This window comes from Microplitis demolitor, chromosome 9 (assembly GCF_026212275.2).
Source record: "Microplitis demolitor isolate Queensland-Clemson2020A chromosome 9, iyMicDemo2.1a, whole genome shotgun sequence".
NCBI classification, from domain to species: domain Eukaryota; kingdom Metazoa; phylum Arthropoda; class Insecta; order Hymenoptera; family Braconidae; genus Microplitis; species Microplitis demolitor.
The window spans coordinates 9,412,155-9,428,855 of NC_068553.1; the positions used below are offsets into that span (position 1 = coordinate 9,412,155).

At 36.3% G+C, this 16,701-nt stretch overlaps 3 protein-coding genes across 3 annotated transcripts; all 3 read left to right on the forward strand.

The window, feature by feature from the left end:
* The first annotated feature begins 525 nt into the window (after positions 1 to 525).
* On the forward strand, positions 526 to 1,230 carry LOC103569185 (putative uncharacterized transposon-derived protein F54H12.3). The gene has a single exon (XM_008546352.3). It carries the CDS (start codon positions 526 to 528, stop codon positions 1,228 to 1,230), a length of 705 nt encoding a protein of 234 aa, XP_008544574.3.
* A 4,665-nt stretch (positions 1,231 to 5,895) lies between these two features.
* On the forward strand, positions 5,896 to 8,154 carry LOC128668533 (uncharacterized). Its single transcript, XM_053741691.1, has 2 exons — positions 5,896 to 6,114; positions 6,637 to 8,154. The coding sequence occupies exons 1-2, from the start codon at positions 5,896 to 5,898 to the stop codon at positions 8,152 to 8,154; spliced, it is 1,737 nt and encodes a 578-aa protein (XP_053597666.1).
* Positions 8,155 to 9,046: 892 nt separating this feature from the next.
* Positions 9,047 to 10,360, forward strand: LOC103578094 (uncharacterized). The gene has a single exon (XM_008559046.2). It carries the CDS (start codon positions 9,047 to 9,049, stop codon positions 10,358 to 10,360), a length of 1,314 nt encoding a protein of 437 aa, XP_008557268.2.
* Positions 10,361 to 16,701: the final 6,341 nt, after the last annotated feature.

Here is a 16,701-nt window from a genome sequence, read left to right on the forward strand (position 1 = left end):
AGTTGGTCCACCAGGACGACCTGGCCGAGGATTTAAACTAACTGCTGATGGTAATTATGATATAAAAGACAAGAAATTGTGTCACATCGGTCATCCACTAGAAGATAGAGATGCTGCATCTGTAAAATTTACACGTGAATTTGTTCGGAAAGAGCTGTTATTATTGTATGATACGATAACAAAAGACTAGGCTGAAGTCATTTCTGGTAATTTAGAAAAAAATTATCTAAAATTGAAAAAAGCTGTATACAATAATATTCAACAAGTCACAGAGTTAGAGGGAAATGTATAGACTAGGAAAAAAAATGGAGGGTAAGAAGTCAGCAATTGCTTATGAGCTTCACAAACAGGCTCGCAGAAATTATCATCGTCGTCACGTTGAGATGCGGGGATTGGATGAGACTTGGCAAGCAGATTTAGTAGGAATGATACCGTATTCAACTTCCAATAAAGGTTATAAATACTTACTTACAGTCATAGATATCTTTTCAAAATTTTCTTGGGCAGTTCCTATCAAAAGTAAAAATGCCAGTCACAAGAGCTATGAAATCTATCCTGCAACTAAGGCGAATCCCTAAAACTTTACATGCTGATCAGGAAAAAGAATTTTATAATAAAGAATTCAAGGATCTCATGAAGCAATATGGAATAAATTTATACTCCACGTTTAACAACCTAAAGGCATCAATTTGTGAACGTTTTAATCGAACGTTTAAAAATAAAATGTGGCGAGAATTTACCGCACGTGGTAATTACAAGTGGATTGATATGCTGGAAGAATTGGTAAACTCTTATAACAATACCAAACATCGTACTATTAAAATGAAACCGGTTGATGTAACTACTGAAAATGAAAAGCAGATATTGGAGAATATTTACAAACCTCTTCGAGTTGTAGCGAAAAAACGGAAGATCAAGTTTAAAGTTGGAGATAAAGTTAGAATAAGTAAATACAAACATGTTTTTGAAAAAGGATATACACCAAATTGGACGACTGAAATTTTTACTATCAAGACAGTGCAGAAAACTAATCCTACGACATACAAACTAATGGATTATCAAGATCAACCAATTGAAGGTGGATTTTATGAGGAAGAGCTTAGCAAAGTAAAGAATCCTGATGTGTATTTAGTTGAAAAAACTATTAAAACACGTGGAAACAAATTGTATGTTAAGTGGCTTGGTTTTGATAGTAATCACAACAGCTGGATTAATAAATCAGACCTGTAAAAATTTTAAAATACATATTAAAATAAAAATGAATAAAACAACTTGATGATCTACAACACATTTATTTATAAACCTCAAATACTTGATAATTTATAATAAATTTATAATTTGTAATTTTTGTTTCTAATCAATAATCATTTTATCATCATCATCGATAGTAGTTTTTGATTCTTTGTATCCCCAAGGTAGAATATCCGTTGAATCATCAATTAATTTTCTCTTATTACTATTCCAGCTTAGTGCTAACTTAATCTGTTTAATAGTTTTAACTTCATGTTTACGGCTTCTCATTAAGTATTGATGTTTTGATACATTGATATGTTCGAAAAGACAATTTTTGAAATCGTCAAACGTGGTAGCCCTTAAAGTTGAACCCTTATCACCCTTTGCTCTTTTTTTAGCTTGATTATCATAAAAAATTTTAAACGCAGATAGTTTTGCTCTTAAGCCAGTAAACTCTGACATTATTTTTCCATTGATTTCATCTTTCATCAGACCTATAACTTTTTTATTCTTCAAAGGAATACCGTAAACATTATTCTCCGGGTAATCTAAAGAATCAAATTTATGGGTATCACGTTTGATGATATTATTAATATTTGGAACCTTAAATTCATAAATTAAGCAATCGGTGTCAGTGTACAATAATTTTGATTTATCATTTTCGAAATTATTTTTAACATAATTATAATGGAAGTATTTTCCATTGTCTTTCCGAAAACCGCGTTATTCATCAATTTATAAAAATTTTTCTCAAATTCATTTCTGTCATTTTTTCTACAGTTTGTATTTTTGTCAATGTAAGGTTTCAACCATGCTGATTGTTTAAATTTTAACACTCGATGAACTTTTACAAGCTCCATACCTAGCTTGATACATTGCTGTAAGTTTCTAAAATGAATTATATATTTTTCTTTTAGATATAAAGTTGTCGCTAATTTTGACTGCTTACTGTCAGGAGGTACAAAATGTTCGGGACACAATGGCAAGTCTTTATGAAGATCATGTAATTCTATTGGATAATTCAAATCCACCTCTTAAACGAATCCTTCAGTTTCACTGCAATTAAAAAGAGTTTCAATATTATCTTGTGTGCATTCGACATTTTCTACCTATTCAAATGATCCTTGCGGTAAAGACATACACATTGCAGCCCCGTACAGATTGTTTACATCGAAATACATCAAGTACGATTCATCTAAATTTGGATTAAAATCATTTCCCATAAAACGATTGTTAGCTCGAGCATAACGATTTACACACTGCGATACACCACCTCTGATACCTTTTTCTATAAACAGAATCATTTCTGGATCGTCTAATAATTCTAACTCAACGCCTGTATGTTTTAACATACCTTCAAAAGTAAGTCCCGGAGCAGTATAATAATGTAAAGGGTCTGACTCATATGTTTCATAGCAACTTTTATGGAAATTTTCAAATATGTCAGCTAATAACTAGACATCTGTTTTTTAATATAAGTCTGAATACTCACCAAGTGTTTGAATACCGAATTTATTCCGAACTTGTTGAGCATGGTTGTAGTCCTCATCAGACACACTCTCATCATTGAGTTTAGAATAAAATAATTTTTTTTCCGGTAATTGTTCATCATCAAGTCTTTCTATTGAGTTGATATACTCATATGGAAACACACCTTTACGTGTTACTAATTTAAATTTCTTAGGATCAGGATAAAAATGATGTGTTATATTTTTATCATCATCACTAAGATATGATGCCAATTTCTGTACTAGAAGCCATGAAACGAAATGAATCAATAAATCGTAACTCAACATTTGTATTTCCGATAGTTTTAGTGAAAGATATATATTTTTCTTTATTTACCGGTAGAATTGTAATTGCACCATTGAAAACCGATACTAAAGATTTTATTATGAAATGGGAATCATAACCAGATAAATTATGAAATATTACCGGGATAGTATAAGATTGCTTATAATTTAAGTTACATGAATTGTGTGCAGAATTCCGATATTTTCCAGTAAAATGACAATGATCGTAACATCTTATTTCATTGACAGCTACAAATGGTTTACCGCAAATGTGACAGTCTTTTGATGTTTTATGATAATTCTCTTCGGCAGTACTAAGTGGATGCATTTTTTTAACGTCATTTTTTATAATATTATCAAGTTTTCGCCCTAAAATTTCCAAGTTGGACAAACCATTCTATGCAATCAACAGAAAGATTTATTTCAAATTTAGATAGTGAATTATCATAACTACAGTGGATATAAAAAGCTACACTGTGCGGGACGTGCTTTTGAACTTCATTAGACTCAGATTTAAGTGTACATTCAATATCAGCATAAACAACAAAGGGCACTGAATCTTTATATTTATAATTTTTAAATCGCATAATTTTCTCATCATTTTTGGTTATCTCGTTTTAACCTTATTATACTTCAAACAATCGAGTTGATGCTTCATATGAGCAGTTTCATGCTTAAAATGACAAATGCAGCGATCACAAAAAAATAATTTAGCATGAGATTGACTTTCAACTAAGCGTGAAAAATTTTTAATCCAAGCAATATAAAATATAGGTCTATAATTGCTAGGTGTTGCGTAATCGCACTATATTTAAATTTAAATATAGTTGCACTTCCGGCAGATAGAGGCAGCACCTACTGGGGCCTCGTGGCCTTTGAATTAAAACTTGACTTGCGCAGTGCGGCGCATGCGCATCGTTTTTTCCTGCCTCTTGTCGAGAAGACCGACGCCATTATCTTTCGAAAATATACATCTAAGTGAAAACACGTGTTTTTTCAAAATCTTATTATTTCGTGCTCATCTCGAGTTATTAATTAAAAATATTGATCAAGTTTAATTACGCACTCATCAAGCTCCATACAAATATAATTATTTTCGTACGTGTGGGCACCAGAGCTCAAAAATAAAATAAATCAAGTTTAAGGACTCAAGTGATCAACGACCACGTTTTTCCAAGAGGTTAATTCAAAGGAAATCATTACAGGTGCTTACTTCTTTACTAAATAATTATCCCAAGTGTTCGTAAATATAAAAGACTTAATTAATATTAAATTAATTATCAACATGCTCAACATTTTCAATAAAATAAAAATTAAATCTTCGCTCGGTAGCCTCTGCAATCATGCTACCACATTTTCAGAAATCAAATACAATGGAGTGTAATTTAATTAAACTCATTAATCTAAAGTAAACTAAGTGATCATAACTAACCAATATTCAATGAACTCAAATATTTATCGTACTTTAAGTGTTCAATAATTAACTTCGCTCAGTAACCTCTGCATTCATGTTACTTACATTCATTACATTTTTTGCGATCTACTCAGTGTTCAATTTTCATTCAATTAAATGTTTTAATTATTTACTCGAGATCAATTTTAAATTTCGCATTCATTCAATTACGTATTCATGAGCTCAGACAATTAACAGTATTAATAAATTGAATCCACGATTTAATTTTGTAACCCAGTGAGATTATGTGCTGTGACAAATAAAAATATTGTTATATTTTTCAATATACGTATTTTTCCAACATCCTAACCACCTACCAGTCCTGGCATGTTTTTCTTTAATTATTATTACAACATGAGCTACATTCATATTAACCCATTAAAGGTTACGGAGCTCACCATGGGAGATAGTGAGGAGAAGAAGGAGCCTCCCACGGACACTCAGCACTCAACGGGTCTAGAGGGAACCTCCACGGACCCATCTATCATTCCAGTGATCATTGTCGACGACAACCACGCATTCACGGACTCAAGTGTTACCGACACTGGGAACATCGGCGATGGAGAGACGCGCACGAAACTCAAAACTAAGCGCACTCCAAAGAAATCGACGATTTCTCCGGCACTCGAGATGAAGGTGATCAGTCAGCGCTCACGGCTCAGAGCTTTCTCCGACTGGGAAGCTCTGGCTGTCACACTCACCGTAGACGACGGTTTAGCTCAACTCAAGTCGAGGCTTGAGTTACTCGAGGGTGAATGGCACCAATTCAACCTTACTCACGATTCACTCGCACTCACCTGCAGTAAGGACTTCCTCGAGAGCTCATACGTCAAGGACGGCGTATACGAATTGGTGTACCGCTCATATATGACTGCCAAAGGCAAACTCATCGCACTCATCAACTCAATACCAGTTCCAGCTGCTGCTCCAGCTGTCGTGCACGCTACTCGGACTCAAACTCATCTGCCAGCACTTGCAATTCCCAAGTTCGATGGGCGTTACGAGAACTGGCCGGAATTCAGGGACTCATTCACCTCCATGGTGATAAATGCTCAAGAACTCGCTCCAGTTCAGCGTCTTCAGTATTTGAAGAGCTGTCTTCAAGGACAGGCCGCACTCAGCCTCGCCAGTGTACAAATGTGCGACGACCAATTTGTACCTGCTTGGAATCAGCTCAAGGAGAGTTATAACAATCCTCGCCTACTCATCGGTGCTCAACTGGACAAGCTCCTCAACATGCATACGCTCACCTCACGCTCATCTGAGCAACTCAATTACTTGCTGAACACGGTTTCAGAAGTAATCAACGCCCTCAAGGCACTCGGGGTACAGTTGAACTCTGATATGAATCCACTGCTTACGCAGTTGATCATCTCTAAACTGGATTCCCACAACAGGGAGCTCTGAGAGAACAAAATGGGTGCCTCCACCGAATACCCAACACTCCAGTCACTCAATGACTTCTTAGTTAGTCGTACTCGTGCTCAAGAACGAGTGGAACAGGCTTCTGCTTCAAAACCGCGCTCATCTGGGAAAACAGCTTCATACGCTGCTACAGCTGGTCCCAACTCATCACCTGGCACTCAACCTCCAGCCACGCAATCATCTGCTGCACTCGCGAAGCCTCCCAAGAAGGTATTCCCTCCTGCACAATATCCATGTGATTTGTGTAAGGGAGATCACTTTATTGTGCGATGCACTCAATTCTTGGGACTCACTAATGCTCAACGCACTCAAGTCGTTATAGAAAAACGGCTGTGTGAGAATTGTTTTGGGCATCATATGCCTGATGCTTGCAACTCACTATTCAAGTGTAAGGTGTCTCATCAGAAACATCACACAATGATACACCCGGGACTTAACAGCACTCAAAAGGCAACAAGCTCAATCGCTAAACGCACTCAATAAAATCGTCTGCTTTCACATGACGACTCGAGCGACGCTCAATTGAAATCAACTGCACTCAACACGTCTGGCACTCATCTTACTCACACTCATCGCCCAGCAATCTTACTCGCAACTTGCCTAGTGGACTTGATCACCAAGTTAACTACTCATCCAGTACGCATCTTACTGGATCCAGGGTCTGAATTATCGTTTGTTTCAGATTCCTTGGTGAATTCACTCAAACTTAAACGTACTCATTCGTCTATACAGATCATTGGTATTGGTGTAGCCGATGCTGGTAGAACGAAAGGTCAAGTCACATTCAAGCTTTCATCTAGGCATTCAAACGACTCAGTCATCGTCAGTGCTCATATATTAGGTGATCTTACTACTCAACTACCATCTGTTGCACTCAACATACTCAACTGGGACCAATACAAACAACTACAGTTGGCAGATCCAGCGTTCATGAGACCAGGACCAATTGATATCATCATTGGTGCCGATCATTATGGTCTTATCATCAAAGATACACTCATCAAAAGGTTTGAAGGCCTGCCAATCGCTCATCACCATCTTCGGGTGGATATTACTCGGTCCAGTCAACACACTCATCGACCATCTATAACTTATCATACTGCTGTCGAGCAGTCTACTCAACAACTTCAAGACCTGCTATCACGCTTTTGGACTCAAGAAGAAATTCCAGGCAGTAAAATCAAGGAACTCAACCCAGAGGAAGAGGCGTGTGAAGCGCATTTTCAACAAATTCATCAACAAGACAGTTCAGGACGATACAAGGTCCGACTTCCAGTCAAATCGTCACCTCAACAACTGGGAAATTCGTACTCAGCAGCATACCGCTGTCTTATTCATCTCAAACGTCGTCTAGATCATGACGACCGTTTGAAGGCACTCTATCTTGATTTTCTGAAGGAATACAAAGAACTCAACCACATGGTAGAATCAATTCAATCAACAACAAGTGAACCTGCCTACTATCTTCCTCATTATGGTGTATTACGAGAGAGCAGCATCACAACTAAGCTGCGAGTAGTCTTCAATGGTTCCAAACCCACCAGCTCAGGTCTTTCACTCAACGATGTGCTTCACACCGGTCCAAAACTGCAACTAGACATCTTCGACGTACTCATAGGAGTTCGCACTCATAAGCACATCTTCATAACAGATATCACGAAGATGTTTAGACAGATTTTGGTCGACGAACGGGATCAAAACCTACAACAAATACTCTGGTTCAACGAACAAGGCCAAATCACACCATACAAACTCACCACGGTCACCTACGGGACCAGACCAGCTCCATATATGGCTATTCGTGCTCTACTTCAACTGGTTGAAGACGACGGACATCGATTTCCTCTAGCAATCATTCCACTCACCCACGGAAGATATGTTGATGATATCTTTGGTGGTGCTGATGACTTGAACTCATTGCAACAAGTTGCTGACCAACTTGAAGCACTCTGCAAGGCGGGCGGATTCCCTCTTGCAAAATGGGCAAGCAATCATCCAGAATTACAACAACTCAATCATGTGGAAGCGATCAATAATCACAAATTCGAGGATCCAGACTCCAGCACCAAGATTCTGGGCATGTACTGGTCCTCACACTCAGATCAGTTTTACTTCACGTACTCACCACCATGCTCAACTCAAAAATGTACAAAATGGATCATTTTATCAGAGATTGCTCAAATCTTTGATCCTCTTGGATTTCTCGCACCACTCATCATTCGAGCCAAGGTATTCATGCAGGAGCTTTGACTCGAAAAGCTCAGCTGGGACACTCCATTGGCCGCCAATCACCGCCATAACTGGAGAAACTTCAAAAATGAACTCAAGCTCATATCTGAAATCAAAATTCCAAGATGGATCCACTCATCCACGTGCTCAACCACCGAAATCCATGGATTCTCGGACGCCTCACAATTGGCAATGGCAGCCGCCGTGTTCATCGAAGTCCACACACTTGATCATGGAGTCAGAGTTACGCTGCTCTGCTCTAAAACCAAGATAGCTCCGTTAAAACGACTAACGATACCAAGGTTAGAACTCACCGCAGCTCACATGTTGGCTAAGCTCATAAAACACTGCCAGAGCACTCTAAATCTCACTCAAACGCCAACATATTTGTGGAGGGACTCAACAATCACTCTCACGTGGATTAAATCTCATCCGTCTCGCTGGAAGGAGTTTGTTCGGAATAGGGTGTCACATATTCAAGATCAACTTCCAGATGGCCACTGGAATTTCATTCCGGGCACACAAAACCCAGCAGACTGCGCAACACGAGGGTTGACACCTACTCAACTCCGTGATCATCAACTGTGGTGGACTGGCCCACCATGGTTGCTCAAGAGTTCATCGTCCTGGCCTAAATGCCCATCAATAGATGATACAGGAGCTCAAGCAGAAGAACGGCCTGGATTGGCCTTATTCTCATCGAATTCATCAGTGAAATCAAGGTGGCCTATTATGGAACGGCCTATACCACTACTCCGCATGTTACGAGCTACTGCAATCTGCTTTAGACTCCGTGACATGATCAAGAAATCACCGAACTCATCACTCAAAACTCCAATTACTTCTGACGAAGTAATTTCCGCACTCAACTTTTGTATCAAAGAAACGCATTCATTTCTCAATTGAGATCAACATGCACTACAAACACGCACCATGGCCTAATGGTCATCCATTTGCTCGGTTGGTTGCATTCATAGACACCGATGGCATCATTCGAGTAGGTGGACGATTGGAGAACGCTCCAAATCAAGACCAAATCAAGCATCCTGCTATTCTACCACGGAATGCGGCACTCACTAAACTCATCATCTCTGATGCTCATCAGCGTGCCATGCATGGTGGTACTCAACTCACTCTTGCATTCATCAGACAAAAGTACTGGATCACTGGTGGTAGACAACCAGTACGCTCAGTTATACTCAAGTGTATAAAATGCGCACGACATCGTGCTGATAGAGCTCAACAACTCATGGGTCAGCTACCAGTATCAAGAGTCACTCCATCATCTGCATTCACACACACTGGAGTTGACTACGCTGGTCCAATAACACTCAAAAATTGGAGACACAGAGGAGCAAAAACATACAAAGGCTGGATTTGTGTTTTTGTCTGCCTGTCTACGTCAGCAGTACATCTAGAGGTAGTCAGCGACTACAGCTCTAGTGGGTTCATAGCAGCACTCCGCAGATTAATCAGCCGACGAGGCATCTGCACAGCACTCTACAGCGATTGCGGAACGACGTTCAAAGGCGCTGAAAAGGATCTCAACCGTCTGTTCACTCAAGGAACTCAAGAGTCAAGAGAAATACTGGATGACATCACTGTGAACAGTATTACTTGGCACTTTAATCCACCAGCAGCTCCACACATGGGTGGAAAGTGGGAAGCTGCCGTCAAATCGCTCAAACACCACATAACTCGAACAGTGGGAGAATCTTCATTCACGTTTGAAGAATTTACGACTCTTCTTACGCAGATTGAAGCTATCCTGAATTCAAGACCATTGGAGCCGATTACTAAAGATCCAGATGACATTGACGCACTCACTCCTGGTCATTTTCTAATTGGACGAGCACTCAACATGATTCCTGAACCAGCACTCATCGATACAACCAGTTCTCGATTGTCAAGATGGCAATTTATTCAACAACGTGTTCAACAGTTCTGGAATCATTGGTCAACAAGTTATCTGCAAAGACAACTGGCAATCACCAAGTGGCAACGTCCAACTCATCAAATTCAAGTTGGATCACTTGTATTACTCACCGACAAAAGGTTTCCACCAACCAAGTGGCCTCTCGCTCGTATCATTGCACTCCACCCTGGCAAGGATGGATTGACCAGGGTTGCTACACTGAAAACAGTGAACTCTACACTCACTCGTCCAATCACAAAGCTCGCACTCCTACCAGTGGAACCTGAACCTCAAGAAGATGACGACAACTAACACACCTGGTTCACTAGTATACTCAACGAAAGATCACGCACTCAAGAACTCATCAATCATCAACTCTGTTGCTGATGGCGGGCGGAATGTTGCGTAATCGCACTATATTTAAATTTAAATATAGTTGCACTTCCGGCAGATAGAAGCAGCACCTACTGGGGCCTCGTGGCCTTTGAATTAAAACTTGACTTGCGCAGTGCGGCGCATGCGCATCGTTTTTTCCTGCCTCTTGTCGAGAAGACCGACGCCATTATCTTTCGAAAATATACATCTAAGTGAAAACACGTGTTTTTTCAAAATCTTATTATTTCGTGCTCATCTCGAGTTATTAATTAAAAATATTGATCAAGTTTAATTACGCACTCATCAAGCTCCATACAAATATAATTATTTTCGTACGTGTGGGCACCAGAGCTCAAAAATAAAATAAATCAAGTTTAAGGACTCAAGTGATCAACGACCACGTTTTTCCAAGAGGTTAATTCAAAGGAAATCATTACAGGTGCTTACTTCTTTACTAAATAATTATCCCAAGTGTTCGTAAATATAAAAGACTTAATTAATATTAAATTAATTATCAACATGCTCAACATTTTCAATGAAATAAAAATTAAATCTTCGCTCGGTAGCCTCTGCAATCATGCTACCACATTTTCAGAAATTAAATACAATGCAGTGTAATTTAATTAAACTCATTAATCTAAAGTAAACTAAGTGATCATAACTAACCAATATTCAATGAACTCAAATATTTATCGTACTTTAAGTGTTCAATAATTAACTTCGCTCAGTAACCTCTGCATTCATGTTACTTACATTCATTACATTTTTTGTGATCTACTCAGTGTTCAATTTTCATTCAATTAAATGTTTTAATTATTTACTCGAGATCAATTTTACATTTTGCATTCATTCAATTACGTATTCATGAGCTCAGACAATTAACAGTATTAATAAATTGAATCCACGATTTAATTTTGTAACCCAGTGAGATTATGTGCTGTGACAAATAAAAATATTGTTATATTTTTCAATATGCGTATTTTTCCAACATCCTAACCACCTACCAGTCCTGGCATGTTTTTATTTAATTATTATTACAACACTAGGATTATCATCAATTTCATTACTACTATTATTAGTTTCCAACATTAACAGATGAATCGTTGCTTTAGCTGAATTAATATTATCGCTTAAATATAATAGTACAATATCATTAGACTTATTTTTCTTTTTTTTTACAAAATCTGACTCTAAGCCATAAACATTTATTGGTAAATTGGTAAGTTTTTCGAAAGTACTTATGTCTTTTAGTTGAATTAGAAATTGAATACCTCGATAATTTAACACTGTGCTGAAATGAGGATAAGATGATGTTCTTTCGGGATGAGCTGGCATATATGGATATATAGCAGCGTTGATGGACCACAGGAAACAATACTCATCATAATTTTCAATATTCAGCACTGCTTTTTTGTCTCGGATATATTTAGGCAGCCTAATGAATGTAGAATAACCAGCTTGCAAAGGCGCATACCTTAAAATATTTTAATTATGTCAGAGACAAAAAAAATCTTGTGAAAAAAAAATGGGATTAAAACATACCTTAAAATGTTGATAGTTAGATTAATTATTTCATTCAAACTCCAACCTGAATCTGTTTGATTAAATTCTTCTCTTTTTTTCAACAGCTTATCGTAGACATTATCATCAAACCATTCGTTAAGTGATGTTGCGAGTAAAACTTCATCACTTTTGGTTTGAAATGATTTTGTTTCTTCTACAGTCGTATCACTTTTAATATTTTGAAAATTACTCAATAGTATAGTACTTACTTTGAGGCCTCCTTCTTGATTCAAAATATTTTCAATTTTACCGAGCACAACATTTTTTGCATCATTCAAAAATTCACGCAAATCAGTGTGACCGAGGTTCACTATGCAGCCAGTTTTAATACGATTTTGGAAGGCATTTTCTAAGTCTTGCCATTGTATCAAATTTCTGTTATTTAAATCACCACCAATAACTTATCCACTTAACTGGATAAACCTTTCGTTGTACCCATATAAAAGTGAAATGTTTACTTGTACACACCGTTTCTCGTGAACACTGGAGCGCGGATCTGACAATATTGAATCAAAATAATAATCAATACTATCGATACAAATGTTTGCCCATCTTAAAGATACTTCATTATTTACCGAACTGCTTTGACAAAGTTCATCATGTGCTTCAGCTACTGTTGTTATCAAGTTTCTTAAGGCCCGAGTAATTGTTAAATCTTTGGAAGAATCCATGATGAAACTGATATCAATTCAAAAATCTTCTAATACTATATGTAATTCTCATGATTATGCGCGCTGTTCTTAACGCCATCTATGAAGGCAGAGGCTTACTAATGGTTCGTTAAAAAAAAAATGATCAACACCATATGTTTTTATTATTCAATTACGTCTGTATCACGTGTTATCATCCGCGTCATGTGATATTTTGAGCGCACCATCTATTTAACTATCAGCTCACTGGCTATATAGTTATAAAAAAAGCGTGAGATTTTTTTTATTTATAATATTAGTATCCTTATCAATATAAATGACATATACTATGCAGCAATATTTATTTTTCTGAAAATTAAATAAGAATAATCATCGATGAAGGTGATGACGGATAATAACCAAAGAATAACAATATTCTCGATTCGAAGAACCTGATTGGATGCGAAGTTTTCATAATATAATAAAAATACTATATTAGCTAAAATGTTAGCATTAATTGATTAGTTTTTCTTGTACATCTTATTAATACGTTGTTTAAAAATGGAAATTTTAATAGACGTGCAGGGTTTCAGAGGTGCTGAAAATAATTTTATTATAAAAGAACTCGCTTCTATAACGCAGAAAAATACAAAGAATGTAGAAGAAATATCACATGTATTGTTTAACCCACCTTACGCTTGGGAATTATTGTCTCAACATTATCGGCGACTAAATGACTGGCTCAAACATTACCATCATGGAATGACTTGGAATGCTGGTGATTTAACCTACAATAATCAGAAAGCTGTAATAAAGTAGATAACTGAGGATAACGAATATATTTATGTAAAAGGAGAAGAGAAGGAAAAATAGCTACGTCAAATTATAGGACCTAATATGATCACTGTTAATTTAGAAAATTTGGGTTGTCCTGGAATCAAAAATAAAACATTATCGATATTCGATGATCATAAAAACTTTGAATTAACTAGCAACTGCTGTTGTGCTTGGGAAAACGTTAAAATCCTGAAAAAGTTGTATATAAAGAATTATATTGAGGATCTATCTCTAGAAAGGTCTATAAAAATTTTTTATCAGTTAAAAAGAAATATTGAAGAAATGAAAGCAGAGGATATTAACATGCTGTCGAAAAATTTTATTATACAATTTGCTTCTAATAAAATTGATAAGGTTTGGGAAAAATTACCGATTGCTATGAAAAATGATAGAGACATGATCGGATACAGACTCTGTTATAATCATTATAATCCTACCGCAATAGACTATGATGAACTTTTTAATGCAGTTCAGTTGATTGAAAATTGTAAAGAATGTAATAAAGAAATGATTTAAGAAATACGTCTCAATAAACTAACATTAAAGAAACATGCTTTTAGATTTAATCATCACTCTGTATATTTATTGTTTTGATTTTATGGTCTTAGTTGTGACGCTATTGCAAATATTCCAGTGGAGTCATTAAGCATCACTTTTCTGTTCTATCTTCAATTGAAAAGATCGTTAAAAATACTAAAAGTGATTCCGAGTGAAGAAAAGAGATTTGTTCTAAGCTGTAAAATATCTAATTGGTCGATTATTTAGAGTGCGTAATTAGTGTGTGCTAATATATATTGATCTTAAACAAAAAAACAGTTCTAAGATAATAAAATATTCATTATAAGTATTTTACATATTTTTTCAATATTTTTATTGGAATAATAAATTAAAAACTATGGGAAATGCGTTAATATATGAAGCCATATTTCCACATAAATGGTTGCAAAATAATAACATTAATGCCGTCATCAATAATATTATTGAAGAACTAAAATTATTAGAAGATAATAAGTTTGACGTTAAAATTATTGTGCACAATAATTGTCCAACTATTTTAACGATTGTAAATGAAAAACTATCATTGTGGTTTAAAATCCCTGGTGACACACAGCCTATTCCAAGAAAAGATTTTTTTACTGGTGATCTTTTATCGCAATTTTGGTTGGATCTTGAAGTTCAATATCAAGATTCGATATCAACAATACAACGAAATGGTTTTTTTATTAACAGATTACTCGAATATAATTGTGTGGTATCATATCAATGGATGATGGGATATACCATTGAAGAACTACAACAAAGAATTAGCAGCCAACTATTCACAATTATACTCAATGATCTAGGAATTGATGGAGCCACAATCACCATTAATGGGGTGTCTGCAAATTTAAAAATAATCCACGAAAAATTTTCATGGTGGTTTCGTCTCATTTATGATGACACAACCGTACCATCGTTGAAAAGTTATTTCATGACAAAAGTTTTACGTGAAACATGGCCAGATACGTTGGGGAATCAAGATGAAGTGCAGCAATTGAATAATTTATTGACAATAGATGATCTAGAAGAAAGTGTTAATATTAAGCTAGATGAGAATGAGTTAGATAAGGATGAATTAGATCAATCTTAGCTTAATGTTGATGATAATAATTTAGATAAATTTGAGCAAAATCTCAATGAATTCGAGAACGAACTCATTGAATTTGGTGATGAATTATACGCGGTGGGCTATGATATTAAGTGGTCTGACAGTGATGATAACAGTAATTGAGTGACTCGATATGTTTTTGGAGATTAAGGATTTTTAAAGTGAACTTTTAAAATGGCTACAATAGATTTAAGTTAAAAAAAAGAGATTGTATCGAGTATATATATATATAATAAACTATATATGTATATGGATATATGTAATGTAAATAAGAGTGTTTGGAGATGTATAAAAAATGTATCACTAGTACTTCAGCGACAATATGCGCTCAAAATCTTTTTAGTTGCTGTAAAGTGGGCGAATAATTCAGTTGGATCTGGTTTAGGCGAGGTGAATTAAACAATTAAAAATTACACAGATTTTATCAATAAATAAATTCTAGACTTATTTACACTTATTTACACTTTAAAATTATGAGAACTTATACTCAAGAGCGAATGCGACAAAACAGACACGCGATAGCGAATGCAAACTCAAAGATATAATTCGCGTATAAATTGACACGTGGTCAATAGCGGTTAACTCAACGGAAATCAATCTTACGATTAATTTCTAGCAAAAAAACAATTTATATATTCTCGATAAATCGCAGCCTCGATATACTGACTAAATATTGAGGATAATTCAGCGTAGCGGTTTAATTTTATATCACAAAAGAATTGATTACTGGAGCGGTTTCAAGGACGAGGTTGCAAGTAGCGAAGTACGTTATAGAATCAATGAGATGGTAGTGTCGTTCAATCGTCGAGAAGCTTGGTGTCGACGTGGCAGCTTTGCTGCATATAACGAATTTTCCCGTTGGCTTAAAAGCGCGCCAACAGGTAGCAATTGATAGCGAACTCTCTCATTGGCTGACCAATATAAAACGAATTATGTGATTGGCCAACTTGTAGCGGGTTCTCAAGGCGTCTTGACACGGTCCTGAGTTAGAAATTGTATGTGCCGGGCCCGAATAGCGAGTGACCCGGCACTATTCTGACCTTCAGTCAGTAGCGAGCTCGGCAACTCCCGAACCGAGTGGAAATGCACGAAGCTTGATTCAAACTAATCAAGCTCGTGACTAAACAGTTGCTTTGGAGACTCAGTGTAGACCAAGCGTTTTTATTTTAAAGATCTAAGAGAGTTGATTGCTAATAAAACATTTTAGAGTTTTAGTAAAAAAAGTCAGTGCTTAATTAATTTATTTAAAGTGCTCAGTTACAGTTAAAATACAAAAGAAATGAATTTTGTGACGGAAAGAGAATATTTTGAAAAGTTAAAGTATGGAGTTGACATCGACGTATGTATTCATTTCCTAAATAAGTCGGTCTCTAAATCTTTGCAGTCTGTTTCGTGTTTAATTAAAGTTTTTTTTTTATCAGACTCTGGTAACTATAACAATGGATATCGATTTATTGCTCGAGGATCCTAGAGATCCACTGAAAAAATAGGAAATTTTGGAGGAAATTCACCAGGTGCGTCAGTGCCTGCCAGATTTCTTTCAACCGCTGGTGGATAAACTGGAGACAGCGTGGAGCTTTCGCATAAATCGGCATGGAAGA

Excerpts from the sequence above, each read along its gene's own strand:
- LOC103578094 (XM_008559046.2), top strand. The coding sequence starts at position 9,047 with ATGCACTACAAACACGCACCATGGCCTAATGGTCATCCATTTGCTCGG.
- LOC128668533 (XM_053741691.1), top strand. The coding sequence starts at position 5,896 with ATGGGTGCCTCCACCGAATACCCAACACTCCAGTCACTCAATGACTTC. Across the intron at positions 6,115-6,636 it reads TCGCGAAGCCTCCCAAGAAG|ATCATTGGTATTGGTGTAGC; the intron begins GTATTCCCTCCT and ends TCGTCTATACAG.
- LOC103569185 (XM_008546352.3), top strand. The coding sequence starts at position 526 with ATGCCAGTCACAAGAGCTATGAAATCTATCCTGCAACTAAGGCGAATC.